The sequence below is a fragment of the Alligator sinensis genome, unplaced genomic scaffold, assembly GCF_000455745.1.
Source record: "Alligator sinensis unplaced genomic scaffold, ASM45574v1 scaffold451_1, whole genome shotgun sequence".
NCBI classification, from domain to species: domain Eukaryota; kingdom Metazoa; phylum Chordata; order Crocodylia; family Alligatoridae; genus Alligator; species Alligator sinensis.
The window spans coordinates 342,030-362,337 of NW_005842097.1; the positions used below are offsets into that span (position 1 = coordinate 342,030).

At 40.3% G+C, this 20,308-nt stretch overlaps 1 protein-coding gene across 1 annotated transcript in view; it reads left to right on the forward strand.

Annotated features, from left to right (window-relative positions):
- Positions 1-20,308, forward strand: part of TMCC1 (transmembrane and coiled-coil domain family 1) — a 169,903-nt gene that overhangs the window by 30,048 nt on the left and 119,547 nt on the right. The window contains 2 exon segments of the mRNA XM_014520195.2: positions 10,051-10,647; positions 10,650-10,765. Coding sequence (XP_014375681.1) covers positions 10,218-10,647; positions 10,650-10,765 — 546 coding nt within the window. The 5' untranslated portion in view covers positions 10,051-10,217.

Sequence of the window (20,308 nt, forward strand, 5' to 3'; positions counted from 1 at the left end):
CTTAATACTGTTTTTGTTCAGAAAATGATCCCAGGTTTCAAATAGCCCAGTAGTTTGAGTTGCTTTTTTATTAAATATCACCCATTTATATTTTACTTCAAATGTCTGCATCTATGAGATAACGGAAATGTATTGAGATAAAACTTTGTTTTGAGTACAGCAATCTAATGCAACTGAACCGAAGTTTGGTGGACCAAGAAAGTTGATTTTCTTCAAAGTCATATTTTACTCATTTAGACCGTAGAAATCTGGCATGCTTTTGAAATTGGGATGATACCAGACATTTTTACAAAAGAAGTGAGTAAAAACATTAGGAAATGTAATGTACTATGTTTTCCAATGTATATCATACTTCTTATTACTGAAAAGGGAGGTCTAAAATTAAGGTGCGTCTCATACACTGATTCTGTCTAAAAAAAAAATAATGGAAATCATTGTAATAAAAGCTGACAGATTTAATCAAATTCATGCTAAAAACTTTTTCCCACAATTTTATTGCTTTTCAGAGATGCATCTTAAGTGCACACATTGGCAAATATAGTAACTTGTCGACCCTGCAGTAGTATTTGATGTTTGGAAAAAAATATCACCAGTCATGATTGAGCAGAAAGAGAAATTTGCCTTTGCAGTGCCCCTGTCCATAGTCTTTTTGCTGATAGAACATGTCCATTTGTATAAAACAAGAAGTAGGCTGGAGTTTCAACTATTCTTCATGAAACTACCTATGAGGAAGCTGAGGCTTTTTTATTAGATCAATCCTTGACAAGTAGGGAAAACAGAAATAATTTCTCCTGAATTTAATGGAAAATAAGAAAAAGACTTCATACCCACCAGTTAAAGGCCTGCTTTAAGAAAAGGTAAATGCAAGTAACTGTCACTTTCTTAAATCTTCAGATCTCTTGAAAGTAGCATGTGCAGTGTAAAGATTGGGCATTAAGTTAGACCCTAAGAGTCTGCACTCACCAAGTCCTTTAGCATTAAGAGGTAATAGGCAGAAACTTCTTTCCTAGACACCGTGGAATGACACTTTTGAAAAAGAAATAGTAATAGGAGGAATAAACTTCAAAATCAGAAAAACAATTTGAGGTAAAGTAGTACATAAAAATATTTAAGAAGGATCCTTTATTACAATAGCAGAAATACAGCAGGTTGTAATGAATGCTGATTGCACTTAGCAGGTACTCTATTTTTATGAGCATCAGATCTGCAGAATTGCATAAATTGGCTGACTAAACAAAAAAGACTGAATATAAAAGAACTAATTTTTTGCTGTTCAAGTTTTCCAGCTGAGATTTAGAGAAAATGACAATAGCAGTTTTAGATGTACATACTAATGTTCCTCTTTTTTAATTTCTCAATGAATTTTTCTGTGAAGAAATTCATAGTGCGGTAGGCAAAGCATTTGTCATTGGCAGTCCCTCAATTTGAGAATGACCAATGGCTCATTGATGAGTCTTGAGGTGACTTAAGAGTCCAATCTTTCAGCTCGGCTCCATCTGCAGAAATTACAGATCTTTCCACAGAGAAGAGTAGGCTGCAGACTGGGATTTCTGTCCTCTTCCTTCCTCTGCTCTCTTTTCTGCTTTGAGGGCAAGAAGTTTTACCTTGAACTAGACTACCTCTTGGTTGGGGTTGCGGTGTTATTTGGGGTCGGTTGGCAACCAGCTCTTCCCAAATCTTGATGTCATAATCTGTTTTCTTGAGGTATGCCTTCAAAGTATCCTTGTAGTGTTTCCTCTAGCTACTGTGAGATCTCAAGCCATTACTAAGCTGGGAATAGTGCACTTACTTTGGGAGTTGACAATCGGGCATCCACACACTGTCCAGTCCAGTGAAGATGGTGCTTGAGGATCACTGACTCAGTGCTGGTGGTAGAAGATGTCTCAGGAGGATGCGGGTGAGAATTTTCCCTGATGTGGAAAGGAGGGCAAAACCTTGATAGGTCCCATGCACAGACTTATCTCCTTTCTTGAAGATAGTTATGAAGTTTGCATTCCTGAGGTTATAGAATCATAGAAAAGTAAGGCTGGAGGGGACCTCCACAGGTCATCTAGTCTAATCCCCTTCCTGAGGCAGGACCATCCCATACAAACCGTAATCTAAACTCTAAATAAGACTACCCTCAACCCTGATGCAACACAGACCTAGCACCCTAACCTGCCACAAGTAAAGCAGGGGAACTACAGCAGTCCAGCATCCTACTTTTATCAGTAGATAGAATTGTCAGCATATGCATAAGAGATCCCTGGTAGAGGGCCATGCTCTCTGCTACAGAGGAAAGCAAGAACCCCCACAATCGATATCAGTCTGACTATGGGGCAGAATTCCTTCCTGACTTCAAATGTTGCATCCAGTCTTACCCTGAGCAGAGGGGCAAGACTCTAGTCAGGAACCCTCTAGCTTTGGTCCCAGCAGGAACATTGACACACCCCAGTCAAAATCCCCAACCTTGGCTCTAGCCAGCGCCCAATGTCTATGGGCTTGAAAACACCCTAATGCATGCATCAGAAGAAGGTGGGGAAGGAGTGGGAGCAACCAGCAAAGCCCAGAAGCTTGGGAAATACCTATGGTAGAACATGGGTATGATCCCCAGAGATCTTTGTTCCAAATCTGGAGAATAAATTCATGGGGGGCCAGAACCAGCTCCTTACCACTGGCCTTCTACAGTTCAGCAACTGTGTCATCCAGTCCAGAAGTCTTGTTCTTGGTTTCTTGGAGGACATGCCAGACTTCTTCTAGGACAGGAGGTTTGGTGAGGGATGTCCTTTCAGGGGGTTGGGTCATGGACTGGTGGTGGTATCCATCACAGTCAACTTATAGTCAGGAGTGTCTCAAAGTGCTCTTTCCTTCTAGCTTGGATAAATTTATTGTTTTTTGGAGCATCAAGCCATCCTGTGATCACAGGAAAGTAGGACCTTTGGAAGTGGGGCTGTAGGTGGCTTTTTTTTTGCCTGGAAAAAGCTATGCATATCATGTTTGTCAGCATAGGTGGCTTTACATTACTACCACTGATTTTTTTTTTTTTTTAATTTTTATTTTTTTATTTCCTGGATCCTCCTTTTGAGGAGCTGATGCATCTTTTGCTGAGATGAGGTATCATCTTGCCAAACACAATAAGCCCTTCTCTTCTGATCAAGGAGGGCTTGGATCTTGGTGTCACTCTCATCAAACCAGGCTTGGTGTCAATGGGTGGTATATAGTCAATGGATTCAGCACAGACGGTATGGACAGCTATTTTTTAAACCCCTTCCAGAGTTCCCCAGTGTTGCCCAGAAGTAAGCCAAAATGCACATTTTTCCATGATCAAAATGAAACACTAATATAGCTATAATGGTGTTTCATTTTAATTGCAGAAGAATGTGGATTTTGGGTTACTTTTTTTTTAATCCAAAAATTAGGTATTTTTATATCGGAGAAAACCAGGATCCCTGCTGATGAGCCAGTTCTTGATGGTAAACCCAATACTGTGAATGCATCTGTCTTGGGCTGGTTTCCCCTTTGAGAAGGTGTAGTCTCTGCCCTCTTTCCTCAGCTGGCCCTCATCGGATCCTCTTGTTTCACTGAGAGCTACAGTGTTGATGCTGTATCTCACTACTTCACTGGAGGTGATGGCAGTTCTTTCTGGTCCTTCATTGTTTTGGGTATCCATCAAAGTGCAAATGTTCCACATTGTGAAAGCAAACCGTCCAATGCATAGTAGTGGGCGCTGCACTTCAAAAGGGATGTGGCCTGCCTGGAGAGGGTTCAGAGGAGGGCCACCCGCTTGGTGAGAGGGCAGCAGGACAGGCCCTACGAGGAGAGACTGAAGGACCTGAACCTGTTCAGCCTCAGCAAGAGGAGGCTGAGGGGGGACCTGGTGGCTGCCTACAAGCTCATCAGGGGAGATCAACAGCAAATAGGTAGAGCCTCTTTCTCCCCAGCACCACCTGGGGTGACAAGGAACAATGGTAATAAGCTGATGGAGAATAGGTGTAGGTTAGAGATGAGAAGGCAATATTTTACAGTTAGGGTGGCCAAAATCTGGAACCAACTTCCCAGGGAAGTGGTCCTCGCCCCTATCTTGGGCAAATTCAAGAGGAGGTTGGACGATCACCTGTCTGGGGTCTTGTGAACCCAGCATTCATTCCTGCCTGTGGCAGGGAGTCAGGCTAGATGATCTGTTCAGGTCCCTCCTGACCCTAGCTACTATGAAACTAGACAGCCTGTAACTGAGAAGTCTCATGGCAAGAACATATATTAATACTATGTCACCCACTGGGTTTTATTCACCACTCTTGCATGGCTTATATGACAGTGTAATTGTTTTTAAGTCAAGGCACTTTCACTCATCTTTCCCTCGCTCCTTTCATTCTTGAATTTTTCATGTTTCCACGACTTCCTTTTTCATATTCTTTCATCCCTCTTCAATTTTTTCTGATTTGTTTGTTATCTTAATTGTCTTTTTGGGGATGTGAAGCTGAAGTGTAATAAAACAGTCAAGCCTACCATTTCTACAACAAGCACTGTTTCAGCTGTCTTCAGCTGAGAAATTAGTGTTCCTGCAGCTTGCTTTGTTTTTGTCTTGTTTTCCTTTCATTGCATTGCTAGGGCAGTGGCTCTCAACATTTTTTTGTACCAGGTCCCATTTGTAAACATCTATGGCCAGTCCTGACCCAGTGCCCCTCGCTCCTGATCTGCTGCCCCCAGGCCCCAGCCCCCCAGTGTGTGGGATGGGGAGGGCAGGGGGGGCCTCCAAGCAGGCCCTTGCAGGCTACAACTCTGCCAGTCTGTAAGGGAAAAGCCATGGTTTCCCATGTTTAAAGTTTTGTTCATGACCCTTTTTATATATTCTTGCGACCCACTTTGGAGTTGCAACCCATGCGCTGAGAGAGACTGGCTTAGGGTATAGTGCAGAGTGGTGATTAAAATCCTGTGCCAGAGAATGGATATAGCATGGGCAGCAATGGTGTAAATTCCCCCGTAATGCCAAGACAAAGGAAGGGCAGTGCTGCCTCTACAAGTGAGTAGATAATGAAACCCAATTATTCCTCAGGTTTCTTTCTGAAAAAGAGTCTGGTTGTGGTAGGGTTCCTGGTATGCAGAACTTTGTCCATTATGATCCTGACAGATGACCAAACTCAGTTTTAAAAGATCACCAAAAAGCTACTGATTTGGCCTGGATTTGAATTAATGAAATAAAGCACAAGATCTTCAAAAGAATTCATTCTCCATTTAAACCCTGAGATGGCTAGGTCAGCATCTAGCCACTTGTATTGTTCATCTCCAAATCAGTAGTTTAAAGGGGCTTGGAGAGGTGGATGGATAGTCTTCATAATTGTAAAGCTTTTTTGGTGACATCAGTAAATGAAGTTTTGAACTTTTAGTTGAGTTCCTAATGGATAAGTATCCATATACCAAAAAATTAAAATCTGTCACAAACAAAATCTCTTTGATAGTCTCACTAGAGATACCAAGGGCTAAATGAAGGCAAAGTAGATTTGCACCTTATAGACTAACTAAATCAGGGGTGCATAGCATAAATTTTGTTAGCAGCAGCTTACTTCATCAAACTGCCTTCATAGTTCTTTCATGGGACCTGATGAAGTAAGCTGCTACTTAGAAGAGTGTATGCTGTGCATCTCTGATTTATTCAGTTTGTAAGGTGCAGATCTCCCATCCTTTCTGCCTGATTTCAGACTAACACAGCTAACTATATCCTGCTGTGCCCAAGGATTAAATGAACCATAGAATTTTTTCACCCTGTTGGCAACTCCCTTCAGACCATTACAGTGTTGGTCTCCAAAGGAGTTTGTGGGTACTACTCTGAAAACCTGGTCAGTCTGTGTATATGTCTAAGTGGAATAAGAGCTCTTCAAATTCTGGCCAGAAAGCACAGTCTCATTACCAATTCTCTGAGCCATGTGGTTGTCTTTAATGGTATTTCTCTAGCAAACATCCTTACATCAGCTTGTCATTCCTTATCACATGTAATGGTAAACAGATGAACAAGATGCCCTTGAAATATACTGTTCTTTCTTTTAAAAAAATGAACAAAGCAATACTGTAATGTTGGGTTGCAGCCTGATGCCAAGCAGGGATGGGAGGGGTGGCGCGCAGCTGGACATGGAGCAGGGAGGTGGGGGCGGAGCACCACCACCTCTCAGAAGCAGGGCCGGGGCGGGGAAGCTCAACAGGCTGGTGTGTAGCAGCAGCGTCCGCCATGTGTGAGCTTCCCCATCCCTCAGAGGGGTGTTGCTGCCCTTGCCCCACCCCGACCCTGCTCCTGGGAGGTGGCAGCGCTCTGTCCCCACCCTCCCGCTCCTGGTACGCACCCCCTAGGACCAGTCTAAGTACCCCCAGAGCTATGCGTACCCCCAGTTGACCACCCTGGTCTCAAATCATTCCATTTTAGAGCTGTAGTTCCAGCGTCCATCAAAAATGTTTCTGTGTAAATAAGACTTCATTATAAGGCAGTCTTTTATCTCTTTTATGCTGCTGCCATAGGAAAAGTGATGGTGGGTGTAGTTGCTGTGGTGGACATGGCAGTATCTGCTGTAATTCCTGGCAAAGATTTGCCGTTAGACTTAACTAAACAGAAGTTCAGTCAAGGTTACTGAGGCACTTATACAGGCTTCAGTGATAAATGAGCTGAAAGGTGGTCTTATTTCATTGTGTTGCCCATTCTGACATGAGCCCAAAATAAACACAGAGCAAAGCTAGTTAACCTATGTTGAAAACATGTGAATAAATGCATAAAAGGGCAAATACAATTGGTGCAGACCAGTCTGTTCTTGCAGAGTCCAGTCTGAAACCTGGCTGTGCCTTCAGCACTTACCGAGAACCATAAACCCTAGAAAAACAGTCCTTCACATGAACTTCACACTTAATCCTGTGAGACTTTTTAGGTTCAATTTCTGTGATTCTAGTAAATATTCACCTTTTTCAAACAGTTTCAAATAGTCCAACCTGTTTCTGGTGCAGTTAAATGGCAGCTCATTCCATAGACTTATCTTTTCTCTCCAAGACTAGACCTCATGTCCAATTTCTCTTGCAGCTTCTGTTCAGTGGAGGGAGCACTGCCAGACAGCCATGCTTAAGGACAAGTGATGGAGGCAAGTACTGCCTTTTTATTTTGCTTTTTATATGCACCCTGACATTGTTTCTGCCATCTTCTCAGATTGAACAGCTTTACTTCCCAAAGCTGCTAAGAAATAACTGCCCAGTTGAAGGAATATTTGAAAGTGTTTTAGGATGTAATTTTAGACAGTACCATAAAATGCTCACTCAAGTCTGACAGGGTATGTTGAGTCATTCATTTTGTAGCTTGATATCTTGCCTTTTTTCTCAGAGTAACTGGAATTTAAAAACATCTGAGCTGTATCTTGAAAAGTTCTGTGCCTGATTTTTGTTTTTCCCTTGAACAGGATAAAGTAAAGGTTGTCCTATATGAAAAACAGGGCTTACTTTAGGTAACGTTGATCCTTGCTTTAAGCATGGATCGAATTGAGTGAACACAGCAAGGCACCTTGAATATTCATGCCAATAAAATACACTGATTAATTCACAGTCCTCTTCATTTCTGATTGCAGGTCTTTTTGTTTCTTAAACAAATAAGTAAGAACATTCGCACCAGAAATGCATGGTTATCTATTTTGAAAAGGACTTTTAGGCCTGAAATAGTCATCAAATGAAAAAAATACAAACGTGGGCATCTAATTTGTTGATGGAAGAAAGGGATCCCTTAAGTTATCATAAGAAGAAATGAGAAACAAGTCAATTTAGTTTAATATGTCAGTTATGCAATGAACACAGGTAATACTTAGTGTGACCTGTTTGTACAAACACAACAGTTTTGTGCAAATAAATTTCATATCAAATAAGAAAAGGTACTCATCTGTTTGCCATTAGTTTGTACATAAAACATAAGGCTAGATTAGCCAGAAAGTTCATTTCCACCAACCAATTCCTGCAGCTCCAGCAACTGGGATATTGAGTTTGGATTGAAAAACTTTCATGGTAAACTTAATTCTGAAATGTATTAGAAATGATAACAGTACTGTTTAGAGAATAAATTCTTCATTTTTGTTCTGAACTCAAATTCAACAAGGACTTTTGAAAACTGAATACCCTGGGAAGTCTTAAAATAAACAAGGCACTACGGGTCAACTGTCAAGTTACATATTTTGTATGTCAAACAGGGTTTGGGTCTCTTGCGTTTTAACCAATGGGATTTGTTCACTGAACCATTTTGCCTGTTGGATGAAATGGAAACTAGGTTATAGTTCTGTGTTTTTCCTTCCAGAAGTCAGACTGAATGAAGACCCAGCTCTGGGCTGTCTCTGGACACACTGTGCATTAAACAAAATAAAAGCAAAGCCTCAAAGTTTGGAGCCTCAAAGTCCAAAGGGGGTGCCAGCAGTAGAGGCATTGAAGGTCATTTGAGAATGCATGTTAGCAGTTAAAAATAAAAAAATTGAAGCCAGGTTCTTAGGTTCTATTCCCAACTCTGCTAGTTAATGACTGTATGAATTTGGCTAAGCTTTCAGTGTCTCAGTTTACCACATAAAGTGGAAATATTAATTCCACTCAATGGGGTGCTGAAACTGAATGCTTGCAACAAGCTATGAAATACTCAGATGTAGAGTATTGTACAAGCAAGGTACTTTTTTTCTGCGTGTCGTCTTGCCTCCATGGACTAGGGCATCCAGGAGGGTGGGAGATTTGATGCAGCTCTTTCGATTGATTTTTCCTGTGCTGCCCATTTAAACAACACTTCAGAACCTCAGTTTAACCCGTTGTGCTAGGCTTAAAGTGCACGAAACTGAGGGAAGTTTTGGATCTTCACCTTCTCCATATACAAAACCCCGATGGTTTTAAAATGAATATTCTAATAAATCCTAATATTTTAATAAAACCTCTGTTGCATTTCTAATAAGATCATGGGTTATTCAAGCTCTAGCTGCCTCCTGCCAAGATTGAAAGCGGACTTCTGTGATCTGATTTCTGTATTTTTAGAAGCACAATCAAAATCCCCTGCAAGAAAACAACCTCCAGTTTCCGAGCATGTGAGCTGATTAACCATGTCGAAGATGCGAACCTTCCCACTCCCTTTCTTGCCTTGTTTTAATATTCTTTTAATATTAAAAAGGGCTCTTTCCCCCTGCCCCTTGCCTCAGTCCTCCTGCACTGGGTTGCTACCTTACTTCTCAACTGTGGTGTTATGTGGGCAGCTCCCCTTAGAGCCTGTGGATTGGGGTTGGGACTTAGCAGGGAAAAGAAGCTGCATGCTTTCTGTTCTCTGGAGGCTGAACTATGCACATCTGTGCTGCTGCCTCTGCCCTTTTAGTCTTGTCACTCAATACTCTGCTTTCAGAAATACTTTTTTGTTTGCTCAGGACTTTCATGGATGAAATTATACGAATTACAGCTATGTAGCTTCCTTGTTCTCCCTGTAAAGCAGGGCTTTCACATCCAGTTGCCAAAGGAATTGATGGATGGTAATAGCAACAAGCCTTTCCCTAGTATTCTGTCTGAGATTGTACAAGTGTGCTTGTACATATTCTGTTTTCTCATGTATCATCAATTTGATGATGACAGGTGTTATACTGTAATTCACGGTAGGTAGACCAGCTACCACATTTGAAACCAAAAAACTCAGACCGTTGATAGGAAACCTGGTTAATTTTGCAGTGAAGAATTAACTTCTTATGCCTCAATTGCTGTAACTATAAATGTTGCAGCCCAATGGCTCAAGTTACCAGGTCCTGTTCTAGGCTCCGTTCTAAGACAGCATCCAGCCCCTCTGTCTTCTGAGAATGGTTTTTAACCTTTTTCTTCCTTCCCAAGCTCCTTGTCTTATCTTGAGCATTTTTTCCCTTTGTAAAAAAACAAAAAATGAGTTGTTCCTTCACAGCCTTTACCTACTGCGTGCAACTAATACCATGGTTCAGGGTTGCTTGGAAAACTGATACTTATTTTTATTTTCTTAACAGCATGTTCCATGTATTGATTTTTTTTAACCCTCTAGTTTCTGCATGGATGTGTAATAATGGCTCTTTTGTTTAAAATTAGATAAGCATGAGATCACCGTGGCACTGCTGCATGCGTAGTCACTCTTGAAGCAATTGCACACCCAATTGGCTGACAATCTTGGCATTCTTAAAACAAACACAAACTGTTTAAAGCCAGGGGACATCAGTATTTATGAATTGCTAAAGACACGTGTTGGGTGTCATCTCATGGAGCCTTCTGGCAATGAACAGATCTGTGATGACCCTGATCCTGGAGGCAAATCGCAAGATCAAGAGGGCAAAAGACCACATGAGTCAGAACAAAAGTTGTCCAAAATTACCCATAATGCTTTGGAGAACATTAATGTGATTGGTCAAGGCTTGAAGCACCTTTTTCACCACCAGCGCAGGAGGTCCTCGGTGTCTCCACATGATGTGCAACAAGCCCAGGCCGATCTGGAACCTGAAATGGATCTGGAAAACCAAACCACCTGTGCTGAAATTGATGGTGTCTCCACCCACCCCACAGCTCTGAACCGAGTGCTCCAGCAGATTAGAGTACCGCCTAAGATGAAGAGAGGGACAAGCCTGCACAGCAGGCGGGGCAAGTCAGAAGCCCCAAAGGGAAGCCCGCAGATCAGCAGGACGTCCGGCCAAGATAGTATTCAGGCCGGCCCAGGTCATCATCCACTACTGATGCTCCTACCAACTTGTCTGGGATGGAGGTGGCTTCTTCTAGTTATGTAGCTGGTGACGAGACCACAGCAGCAGAGCGGGTAAGTTAGGCAAATTTATTTTTTACTTTTCATCAGTCTGTGTTGTATTTGTTAAACCTTCTGAATTCCATTTGGAAACAAGTTTCTCTTTCCAGATACTTCAGCTACTGTGTTGCATAGCTTCATTGCTAGGCAGCTTGAAAAGATGCCAACATTAGCCATTTTCTCTAATGGCATGTGGTTTGTTTTATGTACAGTTGATGTCCAAAGCTGGCAAGCTGCACTTAAAGTGCATTAAGTTGGTCATATGGTGTACCACAGTCAAACAAGAAATCACGGTGACAGCAACAGCCCTTGCAGGAACTACTTCTTTCCAATAGCTGTCAGTCTAGATTGCTGGAGCAAATATTTACTTAGGTAGATGGGTGATTTGTTTCATTTAATTTTTCAGATATATTTCAGAGACTAAGGAAGTGTAACTTGTGTGAATAGAACAGTAAATCCGGCCAGGTAGATCTTTGTGAACTCTGAGTGACAGGCCTGAAACTTGGGTTTTTGCTAAAAGCCAGCATGGGACTAAATTAAAATGCCTTCTTACCATCATATCTGCTCACTGACTGAATTATGTTTTGAGCAGCTAAGTGACTGCATCATACTAATATGAAATCATAATAATGTTTCTCAGTCTGCATAGAAAACAATGTCACGTAAATGATGCAGTCTTTGTCTCGGGACATCTGTTACCATATGTTCTCAAAAGGCTATTTCAGTTGATATATTGGTCCTAGCAGGGAGAAGAAATGTCTTGCACGTTTCTTCTTTTCTACTTTAGTTTACTTAATGCATTAAAAATGCATCATATGGAAAAAATGAACTTCTGATTTAACCCAGGCAATACCTTGGAGCTTATGCAGTGCCATTCATAAAAAGTCTGCAAAGATTTACTTGTAAAGGAATGTCTCTGTGATAATGATGGGTAATGGTGTGGAATTAATCATGTTGTGGTTTATAGGTACTTGACTAATGTAACTATTCAGAAATAGTTCTCAACACACACCTTCCCCTTGCTGTATCTCCAGTTATTTTATCTTTCTGTTTTGCATTTGAAATCTAAATGCTTCCATTAGGACCTGATTAACTTATTTCCTGGCTCCCTGTTTATTGGAGGCTTGTGACTCATGTTTTCGCTGTGAATTTCAGCATAGGTAAAACATATCAGAGCTCCAAACCGCCCAAAGCTGAGCTGACTATGACAGCCTATCCTTGGAACTGATGTTTAAAACTATAGCTGTTAGACTTATTGATCAGCACAGAATGTTGCTCATGTCTTAGACTATAGTTGTTGGATAATGAATAATTTAGACTGACTGTGGGTCATTGTGGAGTGTAGGACTGGAAGGGAGCTCCTGGATCATTAATTATAGTTCGTTGTTGTCTCAAGTAACCACAGTATATATTTTTTCCATAAAGTGATCAAACCCCTTAAGAGCATGGAAAGTTCTGTTTTTCATGCTAAAGCAGCTGTTTAGATGCTTGTGCGCTCCTATTACTGGCTGGGCTGATAAGACTACCTATTAAATTGTCTAACACTTCCTGATATATCATGATTTTAGAGGTTTATAATTGATAAACTCTAGTCATGTGGGCTGAAATTTTCCTTGGTAAGCTTCTGCATTAGGCTTTTTTTTTTTTTTAATTTTAACAAAATATTGCTCAGTTATTCCTGAGAGTGAGGCTAGAGAAAGATATAGTGCATTACCCTCGTTAAAAAAATCTGGTGATCTTTTATTTAAAAAGAACTTGTAGTGCTATTTAATAAGAACTTTAAATTTGGCAGGGAGGTGGCCTTTGTAAGAAAGTTGCCTTTGACTGTCCCTGAGAGAGAAATGCCAAAATGTAGCCAGTTACAAACTCTGAAGAGATGCTGTGTGCACATGATCAATAGAGACCTGCAGCGAAATTCCCTGAGGACTCTATCTCCCTCGAGCATGATATAGACCCAAACTGAGCAGGGCTTTTGCTGCACCTGTAATGGAATACTGTTCATTTTAATTACTGACCGAAGTAGGAATCGTATGGGAAAAATAGTAGGTGACCAGGTAATTAAAGAGAGTGTTGTAACCTGTCCGTACAAAGGGGCCAGAATAAGATTACACCTACTACCGAGGATACGTGGTCACTGAGTTTTGATTCTGTCTCTAAACAGTTTTTTGTGCCAAGTGTGGTATAACATGATAATCTTTTTAGGCCCTGATGTATGTACTATATATTATTTATTTGTAGTATAGTAGCACCTAAAGGTTGCAGTTGGGACAAGTATCTCTTTGTGCTGGGCACTGTATAGATACGCTGTGAGAAACTCGCTCTGTCCTGGAAGTGAACAGTCCTAATTACTTTTCATCACTAGGCTGGAAGTTATGTATTATACATGGTAACATGTTTTCATTAATTTTTGTCTGCCTAGTCTGGGAGCCATTCGGTTTCCTGAGGATTTTTTTCCCCCAGCCTTCCTCAATCTGGAATAACTATTTGCTTTAACTAGCACTAACACTAATAACGCTGTTGGCTGAGTGAGCTGTTGACTGTAGAATCAAGGATGAAACATCTCATGATGAGATTTTTGCTGTTGGGCTGTCATCTGCCAAATGAGTTCTTTCCCTTTTTTTGCAGTACTGTGCTTGCATTACAATGCTAATCTGTCTCCACTGATTGCTCTTTGGAAGATTAGTATTATCTTGAAATACAGACATGCAGCGTGCTAGGAATTGAGGTGAAAACTAAGTTTGATGTGATGCTGGGTATGTTTAGTAGCCAGTTCCTGTCTGTAGCAGAAAGGCAGAAAAGTAATTACATAGGATAGCTGTGTTACTGTTTGTGAGTCGCTTGGAGCAGTGTAGATTTTCTAGATTCTCAGGGACACCAAAAAATAATTGCTACTACTGAACAGCAGATGAGAGATCTTCATGTTGTAACCGACTTATCAGCAAGTGGTAAACTCCAGTCACATGGGGGTTGTGTGTGTATTGTTGTTTAATATAATTAAAAAAAAAAAACAACTCATGTTTAAGTCGCTTGAATTCTGGATGTTGACATCTTTGGATTGCACTTTGAATCCAAGCTTTTGATCTGTGGCTACAGAGGGGATCTCATGAGGCAGAGACTTTGGAGAGGAAGGAGGCTCTAAACCTGCTGACGCTCCATGTGTAGAAATAGCAATGTACAAGTGATCAGAATGTGAATATATGGCAAGGATCATCTGGTCTCTCTTCATGAACGTAGGCTAGCTTTTGAGAAGATGTCCTGTAGAGTCTGGGTGGCATCCCCAAATTTACCAAGTAACATTTTCACGACCAACATGATGTTTCTTTGATATGGCTCGTGGCTTTTTGCCATGTTTCTTCTAGCTTTCCCATGGTGCTTAAAAAGCCCATGTAAATGCTGCATTCATATCAGCTAAAATAATGGAATTAAAGATGGAAAATAGCTACTTCGAAATCTATGCCAGCCCTCTGTTTTGCACACATCAAAAGAACAGTATTTATTCCTTTGACAAATAATTCTGAAGTTGCGGTGGCAAGGGTGTTCTCATTTTCTGACTGCAAGCATATGATTGGAAGCTGTCAGGACTTCCAGAGAACACGCTGGAGTGTACGTTAGTTATGGAGAACCCAGTTTTATTCTCAGTTTGTTGTCTGGTACTTTAACATTGGTGTGTTCCCTAACCAGGAAGAGCCTGCCTGACTGGAGTGCAGCAGTGATTCAGTAGCACACAGCAATACTATAACCGTTCAGGACAGGCAGTAAAAAACACTGTATCTAATTGAAGCTGCAGGGGTCCTGATGGATTTAAGGCTAGATGTAATTACTTGGAATAAAGAGTAATATATATTTTTTTGTGACTCTGCAGCCCGTTTCATTCAATGCAACGTCTAAATTTGTTACATTTTTAGACAGCATTGAAGGCATTTTAAATTAGAAAGCTTTAACTAAGGTTCACCCGCAAAAAGGGAAGTTGCCAGCAGTTCAACCTGTCTGAAACTGTGGATTTCGTTTCACGGGAACAAATGTTTTTTGTATTTACCAGGATGCTTAATTTTTCTGGAATAGGAAGATAAGAATAAATTATGAGAAATAATTCTAGGCATCCTACCCTTTGGAAAATCATACATTAAAAAAGAAATGATCCTTCCATACCCCAGCAAAGAAAACCTCTGTTAATAAACACTGAAGACCTAGCAAACCCTTACCTGCACTGCAATCAAAGGCATAGTTGTGGTATGTGTATACGTTACCCAGCCTAGTTTTAAGCCAGATGTAATGCTGTGGTACTAATATCAGTACCACTGCTACCGCACTGGGTCTGATGTATACAAGCCAGCTCGGGCCCAGACATTATTGCTTGGGCGGCTAGCACATTCTGAAGCGTGCGCCACTGCAACTCCAACACTGCTGGCAGATTTAAAGGCAACTGAGACATCTCTTTAGGGAGCACCCACACACTGGTTACTGGTTAGGGTCCAGACAAAACCTAAAAGTGATGCAGTGTGCATTTGAGCCCACGTATGTTGCAGGGCTCAATTCTGACTAGGCACAGAGTAGGATACTACTCTGTAAATGAAAGTGTCAGAGATTTGGTTCCCAGGATCCTTTTTATGTTAAAGGGGTGTTTCAGACAAGAATCATGTGTCTGGCAGTGTGGTGCCTACTATAGTTATAGATAACACACAATTGGAGGATAGCTAAAGAGTCTCTCTCTTTTTTTTTTTTTGGGGGTTTATTTTGGGCAATTAACAGCTGTTACAGTTATGGTCTGTCTCATGATTTCTCTTGTATAATCTCTTTCTCCTTTCCTGAAAAGATGCTTAAATGTTGGCAGGATAGCAAAGAGCCTAGAATTTTTTAAAGTAAATATCAAAGTTAGTTATCAGAAACTGGATTTGTTTTTAAACTAATGAATATCAAAAAAGGAATATCCAAGTTTTCTGTGTTCATTGTATATTAGTGACATTTTAGAACTGGGGTGTCTTAATTCCATTGTTAAGATGGCTTTTAAATATGCACTTGTGCATCGTTTGTACAAATAGCATGCTGTTCAGAGAGCAAAGAATCCAGAGTTGAATCTTCCTAAGCTGAAACAAGGACCTCTTGATTGAACCCAGTTAAAACTATGCACAGAAACCTTGAGAGCCCCTTTGGTCAACAGACCTTGGCTGAATAAACCAACCGCAAAAGTCTGAAGACATACAGAGCTTCTGTTTACTTCTCTGTGCTGTGATTTGAAGATGGTCCTGAAGAGACCTCTGCAGCTGTGCTGACTCTGACTTTTCAGTCAGTGTAGACCATGGTAAATTGACATCTAATTATGCGTGAGCCTTCTAGGCTTAAACATAATCAGATGAATCTGTGCTGAACATGATTCATCCATACTTTTACTGACCATAGTTGTGGCCAACCCTGCATCTTCTAACAGAGTTCTCCACAACCGTGCTCTAAGTTAGTATAATATACGTTTGCATTGTATGGCAGTGGGATATCTTAACTCTGGCTGCTGCCTGAAATTTTCCACTCCTGCTATTTGTAGTGGGAGCAGAAGTGTAGATTGACCACTGGCAACTTCTGTATACATTTAACTTTGCATCAGAGCAGACCAAGACAATAAGGTGTCTCATATGCTGGTGGCTAGATGTTCCCACAATTGCTTCCACTGGTTGTAGAAGTAGTTGAAAAAACGTTGGAAAATAATTAGTGGAGGCAAGAGCACTATAGCCCCCTGGCTGTGACTAATTAGAGATAATTGGCTTTTGAAGGACCATCTAGTTCTTATTTAATTAAGAAGGATGTGAACTACTACTATAGAGAAAGGCAGGGGTCAGAAAAGTGGAAAGTTATGCTGTGTCCTAACAGTGACCTGCCTTGAGGAAGGTGTGATCCTACAGGATGCTGAAATGTAAATATTTAACTATGATATTTCTGTGTCTGAGCAAGTGGTTCCAGTGGTCAGCAAGATGAATGTTCAGTTCTGTTTACTAGATGCCCCTGTGGTTTGTTCTCTGGTTTTTTTTAGAACACCAGTGCAAGCAAAAACCAGGACTAGTTTGGTCATGATGACTTGTTCTGCTTTCAAGGACCTAGAGAGTATGAAAAACCTGTGTGAGCATGACCAGTGATGGCCAGTTCAGAGTCTAGAAATTCCCAGAAACTTTTAACAGTAGAAATTAACACCTTTACATGCTTTTGTAATGATGTACTGTTATCTGCTCTAGGGAAAGGTGTCCCAGGTTAACTTATCTGTAACGGGTAACATTTGTCCCCTATTTTATTGTTGCAGACTAGTTTTATTATTAATCCAAGGGTAATACATTTAGCAGGTGCCATGTACTACCAATGAATTCGTTATGGGTAGTATCCTGAACTAATTTTAGGTCTTACTCTCTCAATAATCACTGAGACAAATCAAATTGCAAGTCAATTTTTACTGTGTAGAAAATTGTTTATAAAGAAATCAAAATGGGCCAGTAAATGAATGGTTATGTATGACCCAGAAGATATTTGAAGGCAGGATACTAGAGAGCCCTTATCAAAGAAGATGGGAGTACAAATGATCTATGTACTAATCGCCTCTCTCTAGCTTTTTAGATTGATAAACTTGAACACTATTATGATGGATGCACAATATTTACGTAATGCGAATGGTCTCCACTGTCCCTCCTCTGGATAATAGTGTTCTTTTCAACCTTTCCTCTTTTTCTGCCTCATTCATGTCCTGCAACAAGGCAAAAGCACGTGTCCCACTCAAGTTGTGGAGTTGCTGAAAAAGATAAATAGTGTAACATGCCAGGCCTTCATAATCACTAGCTGCAAAGGGCACTGGGGATTAGCATTTGAAATCAAACACTTCTAAAACAAGTGACCATGGGCCAGAAGTCACTCTGTGCTATTTAAGGTATTGCTCCATCCCAAAATTTTTCTTTTTGGTAAAACTGATAACATTATGATAAGCTGCCTTGAACAAGAAGAATGACAGTTCTCTGCCAATGACCTGTCTTTCAGCAGTGGAGGAAGTGCCTTTAGATTCATCAGTAATCTTTGAAACCATAGGATCTATTGATTTCTGTAGACTTTGACTGGATTGCTCAAATGCTTTCATTATTTTCACCAGAGATCCCAACAGGGAGATTGACTTTTGGCAAGCTGGAGAAGAATGAGGGAATGGTTTTGTAATGGTGGAAGCTTTCAGTTCAGAGTATGATTATGGTCTGTGCAGGCACTTGAATAATGGGACATTTGTGGAAAACAAAAATGTAATAACTGATTAACTAGAGAACTCCACCACTTTGCCTGGTCATTACAATCATGTTACAACCACAGCTCCTATCACAGGCACTTACTTATAGCACAGAAATGATAGACACTGTATGTTACTCTCCTTGGGTTGGGGGGAGAGAATAGAGGATTGGGATATTGTCTCTCCTGAAAGAAGTGTACAGGCTTTCAAATCAGACAGGGAAGAAGATGATTTTCCTCATATGTAAGTGATTAAACTTCTTGCAGAAGAGCCATTTTTTCAGCAAGAAAACCCTTGAGCGTCTGTATTCTCTCCTTTCTGTGCCAGGAGAGAGGTTTTTCTCCCAGCACAAATGGAACATCTGTATGTGACAGGCCACTGGAAGAGCTATGGAAGAAGTCCATGCTACTTCAAGCCAGAGGTTTTAAAGCATCTCTCAAAGGCTGGGTTAAACGTGATATTTTTTTCTACCCTCCAGGGCTCTAGGAAGTAGCCAGTCTGCTGCCGGAATGCTTTGAAATGCATGTTATTTTAAGTCTTATTAGGTACCTGTCCTGTCCTGAAGACCTGTGTACAAGACAGGGGTGGGGAAAAAATAGTTTCTGTAGAATATACAACAATGGAAAGCATAATGTTTGCTGTAAAGTTAGTAAAGTGACCAAGAGTCTTAAATATGAATGACTGAGTTATCTGAAACACAGCACTAGTCTGTAGATATGAGGCAGGAAACATATTTGTTCTTGAACTAAGGATAATTTTAGTTTAATCTGTTCTTAGATTAAGATTTGTGTAATGTTATTAATTTGTAAGTGATATTGTTTTACTAACATTAAGGTACAAATGTGAAATTCATTTAAATAAACCACATGTTTATTTCAAGTCATTGATATGTATTTACTAACAGAATTCATTGTTTTATTATTCAGTAAAACCGTTATACCCCTGTTCAGCCATTAATCAAGTCAGCATTATAAAATATGTTTTACCAATTCAGAACCCATCTCAGCATTCAGTCCTTGCCACACTGGCTGTTTTCTGCAAATTAGTATTGCCAAATGCTGTTACTCTTAATACTAAAATTTATACTGCAGAACAGGTCACCACATAATTCAAATGAAAGCACATGCAAGGGGCAGATGAAATGTGTATTTAGGAGAGTGAACCAGGATGGAATTGAAATGAAGCTAAAAGTCAGTCAGTCTCATAAACTTTAAACCCTGTCTTTAAATTCCTTTAAATCTGAAATAGCTTTGTACAATAAAGTTTTAACCCTTGACTTCTCTAATTCCCCTTCATCTTCTCTGACTGCAATCTTTGGAAAATCTTGAGGTAACATACGTAGTTCTTTAAAATATCTGGGAGGTAGTATTTAATGAGCACAGTTTGAGAGTCAGAGCTTCTGGGTATTGTTCCAGTGTATATCAGTTGACTCTATTGTGAGTCTTTAAACCAAAAAAGGCTGGTAAGTGTTTTTGAAACTTAAAGGTAAAGATGTGTACTATTTTTAATTTAAAAAAAATCAAAATCTTTCAGTACCAAATTTTGAGATGGCTGACTGTTTCTAATAAAAAAAAAAATCCAACCCCCCACTCCATTTTTAGTTATCTTGCTCAGCTGAACACTTTTAGCCCTTTGTGGTCTGATCTCTTAACTGAGAAAATATCCTAGCAGAGTTTTCATTTTCTTGATACTGATGGCTGTTGAATGACGCAGGGCTATAACTTACATTGTCACTGTTTAGGCACTTGCTTCAAGAGAATAATTATATGTTTCTTCTTCCCATGAGCCCAAAGAGCAGCTGAATCTGACATATAATTAGGAAAATAATGGTGAAATATAGCTTTCACCCACAGATTTTGCCAATACCAGGGGTGGGTGTGGAAGAAAGGAAAAGAGGCATCAAGCTACATATAAATGCATAAAGGTAAGAAGACAAAAACAGCAAGCTAGAACAACATGTTCATTCCATGGTAGAATTACTAAAGGATATGCCACTTAATAGTGGTAGCAGTATAAAACAAGCAGGAATTGCAGCTGTCTAATCTTTTTCTCATATTTTTTCTGGTTTCTGCCTTATGTCCTCAGTTGAACTGTTAGCAGTAGGCCCGGGGACACTAATTTTTTATCTGCAAGAGATTGCCTGCTACTGCATAGCCATTTTGCCTCTATTAGTGAAGTGATGGCAAGATTGGCTCATATCAATTATATGAGAATCATATTTTTCAAAAAGATTTCATCTTTGCTCCTTTATTTGCTTTGAAAACTCCCTTAATCTTATAGCAGAAATGCCCTCTCTGATTTTCATACCCCACTCCCTT